This window comes from Nerophis lumbriciformis, linkage group LG29 (genome assembly GCF_033978685.3).
Source record: "Nerophis lumbriciformis linkage group LG29, RoL_Nlum_v2.1, whole genome shotgun sequence".
Classification (NCBI taxonomy): domain Eukaryota; kingdom Metazoa; phylum Chordata; class Actinopteri; order Syngnathiformes; family Syngnathidae; genus Nerophis; species Nerophis lumbriciformis.
The window spans coordinates 32904955-32912500 of NC_084576.2; the positions used below are offsets into that span (position 1 = coordinate 32904955).

At 45.3% G+C, this 7546-nt stretch overlaps 1 protein-coding gene across 1 annotated transcript in view; it reads left to right on the forward strand.

Annotated features, from left to right (window-relative positions):
* Positions 1-7546, forward strand: part of atr (ATR serine/threonine kinase) — a 123664-nt gene that overhangs the window by 5089 nt on the left and 111029 nt on the right. The window contains exons 4-9 of the mRNA XM_061924475.2: positions 2318-2445; positions 2506-2670; positions 2745-2875; positions 2976-3122; positions 6359-6557; positions 6626-6876. Coding sequence (XP_061780459.2) covers positions 2318-2445; positions 2506-2670; positions 2745-2875; positions 2976-3122; positions 6359-6557; positions 6626-6876 — 1021 coding nt within the window. The remainder of the gene's footprint in view (positions 1-2317; positions 2446-2505; positions 2671-2744; positions 2876-2975; positions 3123-6358; positions 6558-6625; positions 6877-7546) is intronic.

Consider the following 7546-nt stretch of genomic DNA (forward strand, 5'->3'; position numbering starts at 1 on the left):
GATGTTGATGAGCATTCCTCAACTTTCTCACTCTTTTTTTGTCACTTGTGCCAGCTTTTTCAAAACGTGTTGCAGGCATCAAATTCCAAATGAGCTTATATTTGCAAAAAAATAACAAAGTTTACCAGTTCGAACGTGAAATATCTTGTCTTTGCAGTCCATTCAATTGAATATAAGTTGAAAATGATTTGTTGTATTCTCTTTTTATTTATCCAATCCAATCCACTTTATTTATATAGCACATTTAAACAACAAAATGTTGTGCTGCACAACAATATTAAACACAATTAAAAACAATATAAAATAAATATGATTAAAAACAATTTCAAAGGGTAAAACCAATTAAAACAGTAAATAGAAAGCAACATTTAAAAAACACAGAGGACAACAGAGGACCACACAATTCACGTAGTGTTAAAAGCCAGAGAATAAAAGTGGGTCTTAAGACGAGACTTAAAACAGTCCACTGTGGGAGCAGTTCGAACATGGAGGGGCAGAGTGTTCCAGAGCTTAGGGCCGACCACAGAGAAGGCCCCTGTCTCCCCTGGTTTTAAGTCTCGTCTTGGACACCACGAGCTGGAGCTGGCTCTCGGACCTCAGAGCGCGCGCAGGATTGTAAGTTTGGATGAGGTCCGAGATATACTGAGGTGCCAGTCCATGTAAAGCTTTAAAAACAAACAGCAAGGTTTTAAAATCAATTCTAAAATGAACAGGGAGCCAGTGCAAACTCTCAAGGATTGGGGTTATATGCTGGCGTCTCCTGGCCCCTGTTAAAAGTCCTGCTGCCGCATTCTGGACTAACTGCAACCGGGAGAGAGCTTTTTGGCTAATGCCAGCATAAAGTGCATTGCAGTAGTCCAGGCCACTTGAAATAAAAGCATGCACGACTTGTTCAAAAAGGTTAAAAGATAAAAACGGTTTTACCTTTGCTAAAAGACGAAGATGATAAAAACACGATTTTAAAACGCCATTGACTTGTTTGTCAAGTTTAAAATGGCTGTCTATAGTTACGCCGAGGCTGGTGACTTTGGGACGCACATCATTTTGCAATGGTCCCAAGTCAGTGAGGGCCGGACCAAACACTAAAATTTCCGTTTTTCCCTCATTCATTATTAAAAAATTCTGGGCTAACCAAGCCTTGACGTGGCATAGACAGTTGAGAAGGAGTGTCAGGGGGCCGTGGCCTTTTGAAATAGGCATATAAATTTGGCAGTCGTCTGCATAAAAGTGATAAGACACTCCATGCCTCTTAAAAATCTCTCCAAGAGGGAGGAGATATAGAGCGAACAGGATGGGGCCTAGAATAGATCCCTGGGGGACACCACAGTAAAGCGGAGCAGAAGAAGAAGTGGCGTCCCCCAGCCTGACAGAGAAGGACCTTTCTGACAGGTAGGATCTGAACCACTCTAATGCAGTCCCCCTGACACCCACACAGTCTCTCAGGCGATCTAAAAGAATTGTGTGGTGGACTGTGTCAAAGGCAGCTGTAAGATCTAAAAGCACTAAAATGGCAGAGCTGCCAGAATCAGATATTAAAAGCAAATCATCAAAAACCTTTAAAAGTGCAGATTCAGTACTGTGCAAAGCTTTGTATCCAGACTGAAATGGATCTAAAGTGCTATTTTCATCTAAAAAAGGCTGTAGTTGCGCCAAAACACATTTCTCCAAAATTTTTGACACAAAAGGTAATTTAGAAATGGGCCGATAATTTGACAAACTTGTAGGATCAAGACCCGTTTTTTTTTTATCAAAGGCTCAACAACAGCTCCTTTACAAAAAGAGGGCACACTGCCAGAAATCAAGCTGCTGTTTATTTACCATTTACACAACGTGACAACTTCACTGCTTTTGGCTTTTGTAATAAGTCGCACATTTATTGTGCTGTTTTCTTGTTGGGAACACTACACATATGTTAAAAAACGTACATAATACAAACGCTGCGCCGCCTTTTAGTACAAGTTGGAGTGAGCTTCAAGAGGTAGTTCACAGGTGTGCTTGAAGCTCATGGAGAGAATGCCAAGCGTGTGCAAAGCAGTAATCAGAGCAAAGGGTGCCTATTTTGAAGAAACTAGAATATAAAACATGTTTTCAGTTATTTCCCCTTTTTTGTGTTAAGTACATAACTCCACATGTGTTCATTCCTAGTTTTGATGTGACAATCTACAATGTAAATAAACATAAAGAAGAGAAGGTGAGTCCTAACTTTTGGCCTGTACTGTACACCCAAGTTATCCTGCCTAACCTGCTATTTGGATCAGTGGCTTCACAAGGAATGTGGTGTGGTGCAACCAGTAAGATTATTTCTTGTGTCTTGCAGTACGCTGAGGGCTTCCTCAAAGCCGCGCTGAAAGCAGAGGTTGCCATGGTGATGCGGCAGATGGACGAGGAGGAGCCCGTTGCCAAGAAAGTCTGCAAAGTTGCAATTCCATCATCGTCGTCGTCAAAGTGAGTCTAATGGACTTTTTAGTGGGACAAGGTGCGAGTACAGTGGATGTTTGTGTCCAGAAGCGAGGTGGACATGTGTGCTCGCAGTCCGCTCTGGGCCGTGGTCAGCAGCCGCTTGGACGAGCTGTTAGCGCTCTTGAACTCTGACCCCAAGGAACCCGAGTGTGCTCTGCGTGGTCTGGTGCTCATCCTCCGTCTGGTGACCGTCTGCTTTTCACCCGGCAGGTGAGGCACTATGACACACCGTGTGCCTTGCTCATCAGCACGCATGTAACCCACACTTGTCTCCCGTCACTCAGACCTCTCCTTTGGGTGTCAGCTGACAATCTGAGCAGGTCGCTAAGTTGCTGCCAGTTAGTGTTGGAGGGCGGGGCTAAGGAAAACTACCAGATCACCATCCAAGTCCTGGACTGTATCGTCTACCTGACTAGTGAGCATTGTGTACAATAATCTTCCAAGTGAAGTCAAACCATAACCATTGTCTTTGGGAAGGCACAGTGTACCTAATCAAGTGGCCACTTTACGTGCAGGCTACGGTCACGGCGAGGACGGCCTCCAGCGCCAGACGTGTGCGCTTCTGTCGCTCCCCTGGGTGTCGGACCTCAAGTCGTCCTCGGCCTACAAAAGTTCCGGATTCCCCCCCTGGGTGCTGGTCTTGGCGCAGAGGCTCCACTTCTGTGAGTACATGATGGCACTAACTCCATGATACTGTTCCCTCCGTTCTAGGGCCACTATGTATATTAAAATAAGTGGTGAAAAGAACACGAAAAAGAGTATTAAATGTGCACAAAAAGTTAGAATTTTTAAATTACAGCAGCATTTATTTAATGAACATCTTTAATAGAAACTGTACTGGTTGACTTTCAAGATGTCCTCATTTCCATTCCTTATTTCTTCATGTCATACAAGTGGAGCAATATTGATTAGGGATGTCCCGATCCGATATTTGGATCGGATCGGCTGCCGATATTTGCCAAAAATTGCGTATCGGCAAGGCATGGGAAAATGCCGATCCAGATCCAGTTTAAAAAAAAAACTCCGGTCCGTGTTTTCCAACGCACCGATTTAAATAATACATTCCACTTTTCTGCTGCTCCCTAATTTCCGTTCCGCATTTTCCAGCACACCTTCAACACATCCACAGGCACGCAGTTGCTTTTAGCTGCTGGCATTACACGACAGGCTCTTCTCACTCTTCCCTGTGTCTCCCTCTCACAGACAGCAAGTGCACTTTCTTACATACGTCACATACTGTCACGTCATACGTCACATACTGTCACGTCATACGTCACGTACTGTCACGTCATACGTCACATACTGTCACGTCACACGTCACATACTGTCACGTCATACGTCACGTACTGTCACGTCATACGTCACATACTGTCACGTCATACGTCACATACTGTCACGTCATACGTCACATACTGTCACGTCATACGTCACATACTGTCACGTCATACGTCACATACTGTCACGTCATATGTCACATACGTATACGTCCTCCCCGAGCGGAGAGGTAGCAGCATGGCTAACGTTAGCTGTGATGCTAGCGCAGCCATGCGAGCAACGCTCCCTCTAAAGTGCTCGCCTGTGCAATTGCGCACTGTTTAAGCGTCCTCTGCGCATAGCAAATCTATGCCACGCACAAAATCAAATAAAAAAATAAGCGCATAACAATTTTCGACACACGGACACGACAGAGAAAACAGTTTTCGTCATCATTGTTCAAATATTGTGACGTCTGTCGAGACGCTTATCTCCATTCGGTGCCACACGTCCACACCATCAAAATGCAGAGGCAAAAATTTCCACATCAACACCGTATGAAAAAATTAGTGATTTTTTTAGTTGTGATTTCCTTCTCTGCATGAAAGTTTAAAAGTAGCATATATTAATGCAGTATGAAGAAGAATGTTTTAATGTAGACATGCAAGCCTTGAAAGAAAATGTTGAAAATCAAGACTACATTTCCTGCAAATGGGTGCATTTCTATTCTATATTTTAACTTTAGATTTATTCTCATATCAAACTCTTTTGGCTGTCTTTTTGACACTTACATCCGGCGCCCCCCTCCACACCCTGGATTATAAATAATGTAAATAATCCAATGTGATTATCTTGTGTGATGACTGTATTATGATGATAGTATATATCTGATAGTATACATCTGTATCATGAATCAATTTAAGTGGACCCCGACTTAACCAAGTTGAAAAACTTATTGGGGTGTTACCATTTAGTGGTCAATTGTACGGAATATGTACTTCACTGTGCAACCTACTAATAAAAGTCTCAATCAATCAATCAAAACACATAGAATCATCATACTGCTGTGATTATATGCATCAAGTGTTCATTCAAGGCTAAGGCAAAATATCGAGATATATATTGTGTATCGCAATATGGCCTTAAAATATCGCAATATTAAAAAAAGGCCATATCGCCCAGCCCTAGTTCAATGATGCCATTTCTGTTTGTCATGTATAATTTTGTCTATTTTGTGTTTATCCTTGAATAAACAGGTCAGTTTCTTGTTACCAACCATTGTGTATTATTCAAACTCCCCTAATTCAGCTGGCTAGTTGTTATCAAGAGTACTAAAACCCTTTTCAACATGATTCTGACAACTAAGTAGGCTAAATAACTTTAAACTTTAATACATGCTCGGATAGGCCAGTATCGGTCAGTATCAGTATCGGTATCGGATCGGAAATGCAAAAACAATATCTGTATCGGATCGGAAGTGCAAAAACCTGGATCGGGACATCCCTAATATTGATAAAGTCAAACTACTTCAACAAGAGTTTCGGAGGAGCCTGGCTGCCCTGATGGAACCATTGCTGTGGGGAACGTGAGAGATTCCTGGGATAAATGGAGAATCATGTGCCTCTCAGTCCTTTCCGTCGAGGACGTGAAAGACATCTACCTATTTGGAACAGTGATGGCGGGGCACCTGCTGATTGGGCTGGGCAGTGCTCTGGTGTATCGTAAAATTCGTAAGACGATGGCAGCCACTCAAGGAGCCCAAAGGCTGTTCGTCGCAATGGAAGGTTTGGGCAGGGGTGTGGGATCACAGACTGCGGCGATTTCTGAACTGAATCGCAAGATGGATCACATCATGGAGAAGTTTGCTGAGAAGGAAAATTGAATTGAATTTGAGAAAAACCAGCATGGACAAATAGAGCAGACAAGTAATTGTTCTTTTTTGACTGCTCGCGGAAAACAACATCCTAATCTACGATTTGACTCCCTCGAATGGCCTTGACGCTGTGTTATCAGGAACAGGCTCTTCTGGAAAAACACCCCCGAAGACACCTCAACGGTGGACGCTTTTGACCTCCCTCTCTCAACAACACCTGGAGTCGAACTATTGCAGATCGGCCTCAGTCCACAAAAACATTACATCACACCCAAGATAATTGGGCATACATGCACGCACCCCCCTCTCCCACCCCACGCCTTCACCATTGCTTGTTTGCTCCAACTCCCCCTCCCTCTGTTGCGAGAATGTCGTGATTAAATGTAACGTGTTTATGTGTGCATTGCAAATGAGGTTTTTTCCCTTGGACTCAGTCTGGACCCCCTCCCGTGGTTCCAGCCTTTGACTGATATTTTTTTTTACTCTTCCCCCCTTTCCCAATATCACCTTTTTCCCACTTTTTTTTAAGGAGCGCTGTAAAAATGGCTGAACCGTCGGCGGTCCCGTCTTGTCTCCCTGTAACGTATTTCTGCTCTTAGTGGGACCTTGCCCAAAATGTACTTTTCAGTTCTTATGTGTCTTGTACATGTTAAGAATTGACAATAAATCATCTTGAATCTTGAAGTTCCACTTCCTGTTCTATGGTTATCATCACACTTTTCCTCTTTGCAGTACTGATTCCAAACAAAGTCTGACTGCTATGTTTTCCAGCCAGCGAGGTGCAGACGCAGTGTGTCACGCTTCTCGCCCGCCTTCGTCCCGCCGCCTGCCAAGCTTGGCGAGCCTGCGTCTTTTCGGCCGCGCTGCAGGGCCGAGACGAGGCGGTGAGAGCGGCGGCGGTCAGAGCCTTCCCTCTCCTGCTTCACCACCTGGGGAAGGCCCACCTGGACCTGATGGCCAGTACTTTACAGTAGGTTTTGTGTGTGCTGATGGACCAGGACTCTGTAGTCCCAACACACCTGTGCTGTCTGTCCACAGTCCCAGCTTGGAGGACACGTCCGAGGAGGTGAAAAGGGAACTCGGCAGGATCGTGGGTCAGCTGAGCTGCATCCAGTCCGGACTCTCGCTGCTCGCCGACGTCCAATCAGCTGGTCCGGGAGAGCTGGTCTGCGTGCGCCTGGCTCTGGCAGAAGAGCATGCTGGGAATGCTCTCCCATCTTTGAAGGCGTCGTTTGTCAAGCCCTTTCTTCCTCTGCTCCAGCCTCAAGCCGCAAGTAGTGTGAAAACAGGTGTGTGACCCTAATTGACACCTACTCATCAATATATGCTTCTAATTAGATATCATCGGTGCTGATATTTGGCATTTTGACTTGTATCGGCCTCTTTTGTCTGTATAGGTCAGGGGTCCCCAAACGTTTTGACCCGTGGGCCACATTGGGTTAACTAAAATTTGGCCAGGGGCCGGGATATATATACAGTAGAGATGCGCGGTTTGCGGGCACAACCGCGGAGTCCGCGGCTTATCCGCGGATCGGGCGGATGAAATTTAAAAAAATTAGATTTTATCGCGGGTCGGGTCGGGTCGGGTGGTTCAAATTATAAAAAAAAATTAGATTTTAAATAGATTCAGGCGGGTGGCAGTTAAACCAATTGGTAAATATATATACATAGTTAAATGTTGTTACCCACATACGAAAAACGAGCAGGCACCTGCAGCATATGCCACAACAGAAGAAAAAAAAAAAAAGAGATGGACACTTTTACGGAGCGGAGAAGGCCCCCGACGCCTCGCCGGGGTCCGGGACCGAGGCCCCTTCCCCCGAGAGGGCCCCACCGGGAGCCGTAGCTGAGGCGATCCGCGAGAAGGGCCCGACGCACGTCCAGGGTCACCACCGCGCCCACCGCACCGACACCCCGCCTCGTCCGCCTTCGCCGCGGCCGGCGTCACGCGCAGCAGGT